The 14,281-nt window shown below is 35.8% G+C and overlaps 1 protein-coding gene across 1 annotated transcript in view; it reads left to right on the top strand.

The window, feature by feature from the left end:
* The window catches only part of MCMDC2 (minichromosome maintenance domain containing 2), a 40,213-nt gene that overhangs the window by 4,706 nt on the left and 21,226 nt on the right, over positions 1-14,281 (top strand). Inside the window, exons 4-8 of the mRNA XM_039246991.1 lie at positions 1,986-2,181; positions 3,259-3,381; positions 3,502-3,606; positions 5,970-6,095; positions 8,683-8,920. Coding sequence (XP_039102922.1) covers positions 1,986-2,181; positions 3,259-3,381; positions 3,502-3,606; positions 5,970-6,095; positions 8,683-8,920 — 788 coding nt within the window. The remainder of the gene's footprint in view (positions 1-1,985; positions 2,182-3,258; positions 3,382-3,501; positions 3,607-5,969; positions 6,096-8,682; positions 8,921-14,281) is intronic.

The following is a 14,281-nucleotide window of genomic DNA, read 5'->3' as shown; positions in this document are numbered from 1 at the left end:
CTACCCTATGTCTTTTGATTGGAGCATTCAGCCCATTTACATTCAGTGTTATTATTGAAATATGTGGGTTTAGAGTCTTTGTATCTTTTGTAGGGTTCATGTTTGTGGTGGTGTCTCTGGTATCTTTGTTCCTTGCAACCTTTCCTTCAGAGCATCCCCCTCAGGATTCCAACATATTTTAAAGCAAATCCCAGACATCCTTATGTCACACCTGCATACTTTACTACCAGCCTTTAAAAATTTTGGAAATTTTTCTTATATAATCGCAATGTCATTATGACCCCTCTACAAAATAACAACTTTTTGGTATCATCTAATATCCAGTCTATATTTAAATTTACCCAGTTGGGCTCTCAAGAGTATCTCACAACTTATTTGTTCAAATCAGGATCAAAACAAGGTCTACACATTACAATTGGTCCTTATATCTTATTAAACCTCTTTTAATCTAGAGCAGTTTCCTCCCCCTTTCCTTTTATACCATTGGGATTTTCAAAACCTAGATAATTGTCCTCTACAATGTCTCATAATCTGGATTTGTCTGATTATGTTCTTGTGGCATTAAAAATTTTTTTAATGTTTATTTTTGAGAGACAGACAGAGCATGAGTGAGGGAGGGGCAGAGAGAGAGAGACACACACAGAATCCAAAGCAGGCTCCAGGCTCTGAGCTGTCAGCACAGGGCCCAACGCAGGGCTCAGACTCACAAACCATGAGATTGTGACCTGAGCCAAAGTTGGACGCTCAACTGATTGAGCCATCCAGATGCCCTATGTTCTTTTGGCATTTAACTTATTTCCCCATACCCCACTTTTCTGGAGAAAGGAAATTTGCTCTTAAAACTTGCATAAATTGAGATTCAACTCATTTTGACAAGAATACGTTATACTTAGTGTCATGTATTTCATATTGCACTCCATTAGGAGAAATACACTATCCGTTGTCCACTTTCAGTAATCCTACAATTGATCAGCAGGTTTGGGTGAAGTCAGTCTAATTTCTTCAATAGTCTCCCATCAACTTCCTCCTAATAGTTTTTGTAGCCACTGATGACCATTGCCTAGAATCCATTATTTCATTAAAGTTGAAAAATTGTGATTTTTTTTCTAATGTTAGCAACCTTTCTGAACTTACTAGCTGAAATTATTCTATAACAGAAGTTTTCTCTCATCAACTATTTGGTTACCCTGAAATACAATTTGTACCAGAAAGGCAGAATAAATGGTTGATTCTTTCCATTTATAAATTTTCAGAGAATGAGTTGAAATCATGATTCCATTAGCCTCCAGTAATGACCGATACTTTTTTTGGTTTTGTTTTTTCTTTATTTTTATTATGAGGAATTTAAAATATATCTGACATTTGATATATTTAACATAACTGATATATTTAATATATTTAAAATATATCTGATATATTTCAATGACTCTTTGTCATTCCTTTTGATGTTTATATTATCCTACCTTTGGTCACTGGGAGTCCCTTAAAGTTTGCTTTTATGTCCTTTCGACAGACCCCATGTTTTAGGTTTTTGTAGTTCTCTTGGTTTCTGGCACAAGGAGATATACCAGGTCCATCTGGTATATTTTCCACCCTAGACCTGGAGTCAGCCATTTCTGTTGATCAGCCTTGGTTCCTACTGATGAGAAATTGTATTTAAGAGATCACAAGCTGGGCACTAGAGGTATTCATTGCTATTGGGTTGTCATTGTTTTTATAGGTCTTTTCAATGGATATAGTCAGGAAAGTGTGTGGTTTTAAAGAAAACTAATGAGTTAATACTGAAATTTCTAATTAAAATGTAACATTTGAGGGGTTTGCATCTTTAATTTTATATTCAAAATTTTCCTTAAATTTGCTTAAATTTTGATTCCTAGGAACACTAACAAATCATTTGATTTACTCCACAAATATACTTACTGTAGTGTAATGCAAGTGCAATTGGATCTGCAATTTTATTAATACCATTTTTACATTCTTATTAGATTAATATAGTGCTGAAGTTAACACATTTACCTCCTCTGAGAAGTTATAGTCTTGATCTTTGTGAATTTCCACTTGATTATGCATCTCAAAGATTTTATATGATGCAAGGAATTGTGATTGCAATGACAACTGTAACCAAGTACACACAAGGTGCAAGATTTCTTTGTTCAGATGAAGCATGCCCTCTGTCAAAAGGTAGGTGTTAAAATGTAAAATCAAAACACCAAGTGATTATTGTTTAATACTAAATCATGTTTATCATTAGTTAAGAAACATTCATAGAGTAGAAAGAATGAAATAAAACTTGTTGTCTTATGTTTTTAAGTTTATTTTGCATAATCTTGAAGTACATTCTTTCTTCCCTCTCTTTTCCCCACAGTTTACCAGTGCTCTCGGATTACTGAAGTACTTGTTGTCACACATTGTTTCATGACTGTTCGTTCATGCTGTTTCTTCTCCATGTAATGTCTTCTCTCAAACCTTTGCCTTGAATTCAGTTCATTCCTTCTCAGGACATCTTTTCCATTCATCCCCACTTTTCATTGGGTTGGATGCCATTCCTCTCATCCCTCTCAACAGTCTAAATGAAAACCCCATATTGAAACTATTTGTTTCTTATTGCTGCCTTTTGAAACTGTGGGTTTAAGTATCCATATCATCAGTGCCTTAACACAGTGCCTGGCAATAAATAGCCATGCAATAAATGTTAATCCAACTGCTCCTGAACCCACATGCAAAATTGAGTTAATTATGCTTTGAATTAGATTTATTTTATTTTATTTTTTAATTAATTTATTTTTTAATTTAGTTAAAAAATTAGTTAGCATATAAATGCAACAATGATTTCAGGAGTAGATTCCTTAATGCCTCTTATCCATTTAGCCTATCCCATCTCCCACAGCCCCTCCAGCAACTCTCTGTTCTCCATATTTAAGAGTCTCTTATGTTTTGTCCCCCTCTCTGAATTAGACTAATTTTAAAAGATTAGGGCCGCCTGGCTGGCTCAGTTGGTTAAGCCTCCAACTTCAGCTCAAGTCATGATCTCGCGGTTCCCGGGTTGAAGCCCCGCGTCGGGCTCTGGGCTGACAGCCAGCTCAGAGCCTGGAGACTGCTTCAGGTTCTTTATCTCCCTCTCTCTCTGACCGTCCCCTGCTCATGCTGTCTGTCTCTCTTTCTCTCACAAATAAATAAAAAACATTAAAAAAGAATAAAAGATTGAAAATGGATAGCTAAGTCCAAAAGTAAATTTAGCTTACCTTTGTTTACTTTTAGGATTTGAGTATATAAGAGTGCATGTGCCTGGTGCTACAGAATCTGCAACAGTAAGAAATGACTTTTTGTGTAATCTCTGTTCATCTTCACTTCAAGAAGACAGAAAATTTAGAGTACTTGGTGGTAAAAATGCATTTACATTTTGTAATTACAAATTTTAAAATAGTGTTTGATATCTTAATGTGGAAATTAAATTGAATGTGTATTCAAATACCTAATTCTTTTTTTGCTATTTGTCTTAAGATAAACAGATAGTTGAAATAATCACAGCAAAGGCACTTCATGCTTTTCAAGGATATTCTAATAACCAACCGTTTAGGTTCCAATCTCTTACAATTTTTCTAAGAGGTAAGTAAGTTTTGTGTGAACTAAAACGAAATTGCTGTAAGATGTATAAAATATGTAATTGACTTGTTTATGACTATTATAAATTGGTACTTCTATAGCTTAAGAATTGTTGGTCTTTTTTGGAGTTTTAAAGAGTTATGTTTAGCTAATGTATCAATTATTTATTGAGTCATACATCATTTACTTACAAATCTATTAGCACCTGCTATGTCCCAGGCACTGTATTAAGTCTCAGGGCCACAATTATTTATGGTAATGACCTCCCATTATTCTATGTTGTGTCTTATGTAAATATTGGGGTTATTTTATAATGTAAATTTCATCAAGTCTTTTTTTTTTTTTTTTACTGCACATAGTAAAAACTTAATAAATATTTGTTTAAAAATGAATGAGGGTGCCTGAGTGGCTCAGTCAGTTAAGCATCTAACTTTGGCTCAGATCATGATCTTACAGTTCATGAGTTCAAGCCCCATATTGGGCTCTGCATTGACAGTGTGGAACCTGCTTCAGATTCTTTCTCTGCCTCTCCCTTCCTCTCTCTCTCTCTTTCAAAAAATAAATAAACTTAAAAATAATGAATAAGTTGTGACATATGATTAATTGTTGAGAACTTCATGAGTAAAGACCTGTGAGTAGACAGAGGCTGCCATGGAGGAAATCATGATCAGTAACAGTCACCCAGGAAAGAGATGAATCCTCGCTGAAAAGCCAGAACAGTGAAAATGAGGGTGGGCTCATCCTCCTTTCTTGGGTTGAAATTGGAGGAATTAAACTGTTTAGAAGGAGAGAGCTTGTATGTCAACCATGTATAGGAAATTCAAGAGTTAGGAAAATAGAGACTCAAACAAGAACTCTTTCCACCATGGCTTGGCAAGGATGAGGCAGGCGTGTAAGGTCAGATGAGAATAGGTTATTTTTATATAGCAGTTACTGTGTGCCAGGTTGTTATCTCAATTTTACAATTTTGAAACTGAGGCACAGAGAAGTTACTTGTCCAGAGTCATATAGCTAGTACGTGGCACAGCCATGATTCAAATTCAGGCATTGCAGCTTGAAAGCAGTAATTTTTATCTACTTAATTCTGTTACATACCTTATCCACACCATACAATATAGAAATATAAGTGGCTATGCAACTTATATTTTAGAAGAAAACTCTTTCTTTAAATAAACTCTTACATGGAACCTAAATGAATTTTTAAAGATTCAATTAATAAAAACAGGTCTTTTGGGGTTGATATTAGAAGAGATAGGCAGACTTCCTGGTCTTCTTGCTTTTCTCTTGACCTTTCCTTGGCCTCAGGATACATCTACCAAACGCTATGATTCCATGGCACAGCTGAAAAACTGTTTGCTTTTATTTTCCCCTTGTAATTCATATTGTATCCTTCAGTTGGTTGTTTTTTTGTTATTATTTGTTTGGTTGGCTTGAAGTTTTTATTTTCTCAGTTTTCAAGCCTGATTCTTCCCTTCCAGTGTACGGGGTACACCAATATGCTCTCTGGAACCCCTCCCCTCCAAAAGGAGAGAGAGAGTGAGAGAGAGAGAGAAGAAAAAAATGCTGAAGAAGACCAATGTTTGATCTTCTTCACAGAGAAGCTAATCCTATTCCTCCTTATAAGCCTTTTTTTCATAGCTTTATAACCACCCAACTTCCGTGTAATGGAAGATCAAGATTTTTAGTGTATGTTTGTAAAATAAATTTTGAATTTGTGCAAAAGCTTTGCACAATCTGTAGATATGAGAAGGGAAACCTATCATAGTTCAAGAAGGAGATAAGCAGATGTAGATGTGAATTTCAGTTCTGCTACTTACCGTTTAGTAAATGCCTTCTGCAAATCACTTAATTTCTCAGTTTCTTTATATACAAAGTGGGAATAATAATATCTAACATTTTTCAATTATATGCTATATGTAACAATACCTTGCCTATATCATAGGCAGTGAATAAAACCTTTTTAAATTATTTTCTTCCCAAATTAAATGATTACTTATAAGGTCATTTTTATTAACATTTCTTGTCATTTAATGCAAGGATGTTTCATCTTAAATAGAATGATCTTGGTTTTTTTCTTTCATTGTATTATAAGAGACTATCTAATTGCTATGTCTCATGGTTCTTGAAGTTAATTCATCGTTGCCTATAAGTATCAAAATTTGTCAGCAAAAAAAAAAAATTATCAGCAAAAAAATTGCCTCGATTTACATTATTAGTGCCACTCTATATAGGTATTATACTAAACAGAAGTAAATACAACAAACTCAACTACCGAATTGTTACTAGTTCTAGATCATTGAAGCATATGATCATGTAAAAGTTTCATGTAGTGAATACATATTTTCTCTTGTGATTAATAATTTTAGATGAATCTGTGAGTAAGATGAATATAGGAAATGAGTATAAAATTATTGGAATTCCAACCTGTGTAAGGACTTCACAAACTGCTGTCTGTATAGAGGCAAACAGTATCATTTCTTACAATCCAGAAGGTAAGGAAATTGTTAGCATCATATTTAACAAATATTTAAATTTAAGTCCATGTGTTCAGGAAATAAGTATCTTTTTCAGGAAATAAGTATTGTTAGGCACACTTTTAAGCACTAGAGATATAGTTTAATCAGGACAATGAAGGTTCCTTCTCTTAGTCATGTGGTAGCCAGCCAGTAAACCTATAAACTAATCAATAAGATGATTTCAGATAATAAAGGGTATGAAAGAAAGAAGTGATAATGTAGAATCTTGCCCACAGGAAGGACTTCTTTTTTTGTCTAAACTTTATTTTGATTTTTTTCATAATTAGCAATGAGAAAATTGTGTCCAGATGTCAAGAGTTTGAGATTCACCAAAAGGTTTTTCATCCCACCTTTTATTTTCTAGCTAAGGCAAGGTTAAGTAATTTGTTGTCTGAGAAAAAGAACCCAATAAAATAGCATCCTATTCCTCATCTGAGTACTGAACTAATCAAGATATAAGACAAAAGAGAAAGGCAAATGGGGGCCAAAATATCATCTTTATTACTAGTAATTTCCTTTAACAACTCCCACACAAATAAGCATTAAGTAAAGGAGAGCAGACCTACTCTTTCAACTTGGCATATAAATATTTAAATGTAGGAAGGACTAGTTAACTCTTGAATAGATTTGGATTTGAATTTATTATTTATTATCTATTTATTTACTTATTTAGGAATCATTAAATAATCATCTACAATAATAGAGGCCCAAATTGAGTTAAATGCATATAGATTCTAGGGGCACCTGGTGGCTCTGTTGGTTAAGCATGAGCTCTCGATTTCGGCGCAGGTGATGATCTCATGGTTGTGAGATCTGGCCCCGTGTCAGGCTCTGCACTGGGCATGGAACCTGCCTAAGGTTGTCTCTCCCTTTCTCTCTGCCCTCCCCCTACTCCACTCATGCACATGCGTGTGCTCTCCCCTTCTCTCTCAAGACAAATGGGGAAATAAGTAAGTGAGTAACTAAATAAATAAATAAATAAATAAATAAGAATATCTGTTTGGGGTGCCTGGGTGTCTCGGTTGAGATCTGACTCAGGATTTCAGCTCAGGCCATGATCCCAGGGTCATAGGATTTAGCCCAGCACTAGGCTCTGTGGTGATAGCATGGAGTCTGCTTGGGATTCTCTCTCCACCTCTGCCCCTCTCACTCTTTTCTTTCTCTCTCCAAAATAAAAAAAGTGGGGGGGGGGGGGCTGGGTCGTTCAGTTATTTTACTGTCCAACTTTGATTTTGGCTCAGGTCATGATCCACAGTTTGTGAGATCAAGCCACAGGTCAGACTGTGTGCTGACAGCAAGGAACCTGCTTGGGATTCTCTCTTTCCTTCTCTCTCTGCCTCTTTCCCGCCCATGTGCATGCTTGTCCTCCCTCTCAAAATAAACATACATTTAAATAAGCAAGTTTTTTAAAAATAAAAAATAAATGCAGTTATATTCTAGATACCCTGTTTGTCTTGAAGAGAAAAGCTTCTTAGAAGAATAAAAATATTGAACAAAGAAAGCACTAATGGATAATAGATATTTTAGTGTTATTTTAAATAATATTTGTTGTGAAGTGTTCCCAGATTTATTGATTTGGAAGGAGAACAGGACGTATATGTAATTGAGAAAGTGTGCTTTCTCATGTTACACTCCAGAAGTAGGCAGATTTAACCACCCAAATGTGGCAATAGCTACACTAAGGTAGGCTTCCCTTGGTCCATGACCATGGATGAATAGATGAAATCATTGCTTGATGGTGGCAGTTCAACAGTTAGGAGAAAGGGACTGGCTTATGCATGGATAGCAATTCCTCTCAATGATCAATTGGATTAAAAGCCTCATTTCAGGAGCTGGACAGAATAAGGGAGTAGAGAAGATCTAGAATGTTACAGTATAGTTCAGTACAGTGCTTTCAAAGTAGTAGAGAATAATTCTTCCCTTTTATTTGTGTATTTTTATTTATTTGTTTTGAGAGAGAGTGAGCGGGGGGAAGGCAGAGAGAGAAGGAGAGAGAGAGAGAGAGAGAGAGAGAATCCCATACAGCCTCTGCACTGCCGGCACAGAGCCTGATACAGGGCTTGAAACCTACGAACTGTGAGATCATGACCTGAGCCAAAACCAAGAGTTGGATACTTAATCGACTGAGACACCCAGGGGCCCTAAATCTTCCCTTTTAACAACAAAATTCAAAAATTTCCCATTCTGCTAGTTAGCCCTCACTAAAGGTGATATTATTTCAAACATAGAAATATAGAAGGCAACACTGCAATACAGGTGTCCCATGATCTGGCTGTGTTTATATAGGTCTTAAAAGGAGAAGAATGAGGGATTTGCTTATACCCCACAGCCAATTTATGTGGACATGTGGGATAACTGCTTCCTTTTATTATATCCCTGAGATAAAATTGAGAGACTAGAGTGACCTCTAATGATAATTTAATATTATTATAAACATTCAAATATGGCATCACTAGAAGAACTACAATTTGGTAATATTTTAGGTAAATGGAATTAGATATCTATAATGTCATTTTCTTATTTTAAATCCCTTTTTAATATATGTGTTAATATTTACTTTCAGTTCCTTCAGGAATAAGCGACAATTTTAGGTATCTCCTCTCATTGACCTCCAGCTCATGCTGGAAATTTACAGCGATACTTGCCAATATCTTTGCGTCACAAATTGTTCCTCCTGGGACTTACAATTTGCTCAAGCTCTGTTTGCTGATGAGTCTAGTACAGACAAGTGACCGTAACAAGGAAATGAAAGATTGCCTGGATATTTTAATCATGACAAGTGATACTCTACTTGTAGACAGGTAAAATATGTGACATGAGTGTTTTCAAATTATAAATTGGTGACAGATTTGCATAAATCCTTTCCATGAGCATTATTATAAGACAAATGTTTAGGATTGTCTGGGCAGTATAAGTATGTAAATAAACTTTTATTAATGGAGTTCAAAACTTTAAACACAGGAATTGATAAATTGGATATTTGCTTTCAGTATTTTGAGAATTTAACCACTCAAAAGTTTCAACCAGTTTTCCCACTCACACCTTTCAAATAAATACATCCTTCACAGGCTTCCTTTCCCCTCTGTGCAATTCCCTTGCTCAATGTTCTGCTTTTGTACTTGGTTTTCATTTAAAAATAATCTTCCCCTACCAAGAACCAACAAACCATTGTCTTATTTTTCTACAAGAGTCCATTCAGTAATACTGATTCACTGTGCCCAAATAAGGCTGTGAAAAGTGCCAGAATTACTGTTCTGGGGCTATCACCATAGCTTTGGAATAAGCCTTTACTCAGCATTTTGGGGGTCCCCACTAGCAAGTACCGTTTTTATTTTATTTATTTTTTATTTTTAAAAATTTTAAATGTTTATTTTTGAAGGAAAGAGAGACAGATAGACCATGAGGGGGGAGGGACAGATAAAGAGAGAGACAAGAATCCGAAGCAGGCTCCAGGCTCTGAGCTGTCAGCACAGAGCCTGACGTGGGGCTCAAACTCACGAAACCCGAGATCATGACCTGAGCCAAAGTTGGACGCTTAACCGACTGAGCCCCCCAGGCGGCCCACAAGTACCATTTTTAAAGTTACTTAAATGTTCAAAAAGCTAGGAATAAGCTTCTTGTATTAATACCTTGGATGCATTTGCAAAGCAAAAACAAATTTATAGAATGAATTTAAAAGTTAAAAGATGCAAATTAACTGTTGGACAGATGATATCTGTTTTGCTAAAATTTAATTTTAGCAAATTAAATTAAATTTCAATGTAAATGTGGTACTAAGTGCTACAGATTGCACCAATTTAATCCTCCACTGATGAGCATGAGGGTATTTCTTTCCTCACAGCCTCACCAACACTGGGTATTGTCAAACTATGAAATGTAGCCATCTGATGGGTAGAAAATGGTATTTTATTTTGATTTGCATTTCTTTAATTAGAAGTAAGTTTTAATGGGACACCTGGCTGGCTCAGTTGGAAGAGCGTGCAACTCTTTATCTTGGGGTTGAGTTCAAGCCCCACATTGGGTATAGAGATTGCTTAAAAGTAAAATCTTAAAAAAAGAAGTTTTAACATTATTTAGAGCTTGTAAGCACTTTTTTTTAAAGTAGTCTTCACACCCAGTGTGGAGCCCAATGGAGGGTATGACCTAAGATCAAGACATGAACTGAATTTAGGAGTCAGATGTTTAAGTGACTGAGCCACAGGCACCCCAAGAGCTTGTTTAACATTTTTATATTTTTCCATAAACCTCCTTGACCATTGTCCACTTTTCTATTGTTTATTTCTAAATGATCTGTGATACCACTTGTAAATTAAGACCTTTGTGTCTTTTCCTGTTTGTCATTAACCTTTGACTTTTCCTACAGTATTTGGGGTGGTATGAGAGATTTGAGGTTTTTTATTTTTTAGTTAAAATATATATATAGTAAATAATCAGATCTTAAGTATGTAATTCTGATAAGTATATACATTGCTATAACCACCACCACAATAAGATATAGAACATTTCCTTCACCTCAGAAAGTTCCTTCAATCAATTCCTATCTCCATATGTAATTTCTTTTGTCAAGGTCAATTTTCCTGTTCTTGAACTTCATAAAAATGGAACTACTACAATGCCTCTCTTGAGCCTAGTCTCTTTCACTCTATATGTATTTGAGATTGACCCAGTTTTGTGTATCAGCAGCTCATTGTTTTTATTGATGAGTAGTATTCCATTATATGAACAAAGCAGAATATATTTATCCATTCTCCTAGTGATGGACATAGGGTTTGAATGTTTTGTTATAAACAAAGCCACTGTAAACATTCCTATACCGGCCTTTTAGTGGATCTATGTTTTCATTATCTTGGATAAATACCTGCAAGTGGAACTGCTATGTAATTAGATAGATAAAAATTTAACTTTATAAGGAACTGCTGAACAGTTTTCCAGAGTGATTATACCATTTCACATTCCTACTAACAGTGTAAGGTTCCAGTTGTTTCTATCATCGCCAGCATCTTGGTGTTGTCAGTCTTTTCTCACTTTAGCCATTTTGGTGCATGTGAAATGGTATCACATTGTGGTTGTAATTTGCATTTCCCTGATGACTACTGATCTGAATTTTTTTCTGTGTGTTTGTTGGCTGCTCATATATCTTCTTTTATGAAGTGTTTGTTCAAGTCTTTTGCTTACTTGTAAGTGGGGTTGTTCTAGATGCATGTCCTTTGTCACATATATGTACCATGAAATTTTTCTTTCAATATAAAGTTACTAATTGTAATTTTTTTCTTAAAAATGCCTCTGATGAGCAGATTTTTTTGTTTTGTTGAAATCCAATTTATTGTGCTTTTTTTTTTTTAAGTTTAGTGTTTTCTGGGTTCTGTCTAAGAAATCTTTGCCAACCCTAAGGTCATGAAGATACTCTTATATTTTCTCCTAGAAGCACTATAGTTTTAGCTTTCATATAAGGTCTTTTAGACATCATAAGTTAATTTTTATATATGCTGTGAGCTAGGAGTCAAGGTTAATGTTTTTTCCTATGCATTTATCCAGCTTTTCTGTACCATTTGTTGAGAAGATTTTCCTTTCCCCATTGAACTGCTTTGGTACCATTGTTGAAAATCAGTTGAACTGGGTATAAACCAGGTATAAAATTGAACTGGGTATAAATCTATTTGGACTCTATGTTTGTCTATGCTTATCTCCATTTCTTCATTATCTAAGGTTTATCTATGTTTATCTTCATTTATTTAAATCTTGCTTAATTTTTCTCAGCAATGTTTTATAAAGGTCATACATATATTTTATTAAAGTGATTTCTAAATATTTGAAAATATTGATGGTATTAAAATGGTAATGTTTTATTAATTTTATTCTTTAAATATTTTCTGTGAATATATAGAAATATAATTGATTTTTGTATTTTGACCTTACATTATATGACCTTCTATCAGTACTTTTTAAGATTCCTCATTAGATTCCAATGTGTAGACAAGTTTCAGGCCCATTTTTCTGTATAACTAGGTTCTGAGCCTGCCTGCATATTAGAATTACCTGGGAGAATTAAAAAAATAAATATGTATGACTTTGGCCCACCCCCAGAAATTCTAATTTCATGGTTTGGAGTGGGGCTTAACAATAGAATTTTTTAAATCTCCCCAGGTGATTTTAATTTAAGCTGAGGTTGAAAAACACTGCTCTACAGGCTTGCAAAAGTTTATTTCTAAATCTCATTCCCCCATTTTATAAACTAACATCCAAATTCCTTGGAATGGCATATACACTAGAAACTTTATATCAACCTTGTTGCAGAGTAAGAGTTTGGAATTCTCTTTTGTTCAGCAAGAGAGCAGATGTAGAATTGAATATGAGAGAGGCTAATGTCCAGGAGTAGATAAGAGCCCCAAACAGGGGTTTCATCTCTGTATTTATTGAGCTCACAAGATATTACCCACATGGTGAATATGAAGAAAACACAAGATATTACACATGTGGTGAACATGGAGCAAACAATCAGACAGTAATCATTAACTTGTGTGTGTAAGAAGCGAAGGATCTGGGTGGCAAGTGGAGTTTGTGATCAAGGTTCATTAGTGCCAGATGGAAAATAATTTCCTGTAGGTGATATAATAAGTTATTCGTGATCCCATTACAGTATCTCGATAGCTAACCTTGGGTGCTTATTGCCTCATGGTGGCAGCTTTCTGCCCTAAGCTTTTTTCTAACCCGTTTATGTAACTACAACCCATTTCCCCACACAGCCTATCCACGTTTAAAGAATACTGCTTCTCCCTCCTCATCAGGGAAATACAAATCAAAGCCACACTGAGATACCACCTCACGCTAGCCAGAGTGGCTAAAATGAGCAAATCCGAGGACTCTAGATGCTGGCGAGGATGTGGAAAAATGGGCACACTGCTACACTGTTGGTGGGAACATAATCTGGTGCAGCCGCTGTCGAAAACAGTGTGGAGGTTCCTCAGAAAATGAACAATAGGACTCCCCTATGACCCAGCAATAGCACTGCTAGGAATTTACCCAAGGGATACAGTTGTGCTGATGCATAGGGGCACATGGACCCCAATGTTCATAGCAGCACTCTCAACAATAGCCAAAACATGGAAAGAGCCTAAGTGTCCATCAACGGACGAATGGATCAAGAAGATGTGGCTTATGGGGCGCCTGGGTGGCTTAGTCGGTTAAGAGTCCCACTTTCGCTTAGGTCATGATCTCGCGGTTCGTGGGTTCGAGCCCCGCGTCGGGCTCTGTGCTGACTGCCAGCTCAGAGCCTGGAGCCTGTTTCAGAGTCTGTATCTCCCTCTCTCTCTGACCCTCCCCTGCTCACGCTGTCTCTCTCTCTCCTAGAAATAAATAAAAATATTAAAAAAAAAAAAAAAGATGTGGCTTATCTATACCATGGAATACTACATGGCAATGAGAAACTATGAAATCTGGCCATGTGTAGCAACATGGATGGACCTTGAGGGTGTTATGCTCAGCGAAATAAGTCAGGCAGAGAAGGACAAATAACATATGTTTGCACGTGTAGGAGTATTAGGAGGAACTTAACAGAGGACCATGGGGGAGAAGAAGAGGGGAAATAGTGGAGGAGAGGGAGGGAGGCAAACTATGAGAGACTCTTGAATGCTGAGAACAAACTGAGGACTGATGGATGTTGGGGGGGAGGGGGGCTGGGCACGGAGGAGGGCACTTGTGGGGATGAGCACTGGGTGTTATATGGAAACCAACTTGACAATAAACTATTTGTAAAATAAATAAATAAATAAATAAATAAATAAATAAATAAATAAATAAGTAAAAACACTGAAAAAAAAGAATACTGCTTCACCCTCTTTTGTACTATATGTCTATGTCTGTTCATCATAGTTGATTACACCAGTGAGCTATGATTTCCGTGGCATCAGATTTGAAAGCTAAGCTTAAAATAATCATCCTTTCTTAGAATTTAAATTTGAGAAATTAAGAAGATGAGGCAATTGGCAAAGAGATTAGAAAACAAGAAGATATATCAAGAGTTACCATGATACATAGGCAGCCGGAATAGTCATGATGGGCTATTGGCAAGCCTAAAGACAAGCATTCTGAATAAACAAGAGAAAGCAATCCATAAAGAGGAAGGCTCAGATCAAATGTCATCTCTCTGTAGCTTTCTCTAACTT

This window comes from Hyaena hyaena, unplaced genomic scaffold (assembly GCF_003009895.1).
Source record: "Hyaena hyaena isolate Hyena2069 unplaced genomic scaffold, ASM300989v1 scaffold_287, whole genome shotgun sequence".
Classification (NCBI taxonomy): domain Eukaryota; kingdom Metazoa; phylum Chordata; class Mammalia; order Carnivora; family Hyaenidae; genus Hyaena; species Hyaena hyaena.
Note: the sequence above shows the minus strand (reverse complement) of the source record. Positions and strands in the feature narration are given on the sequence as shown.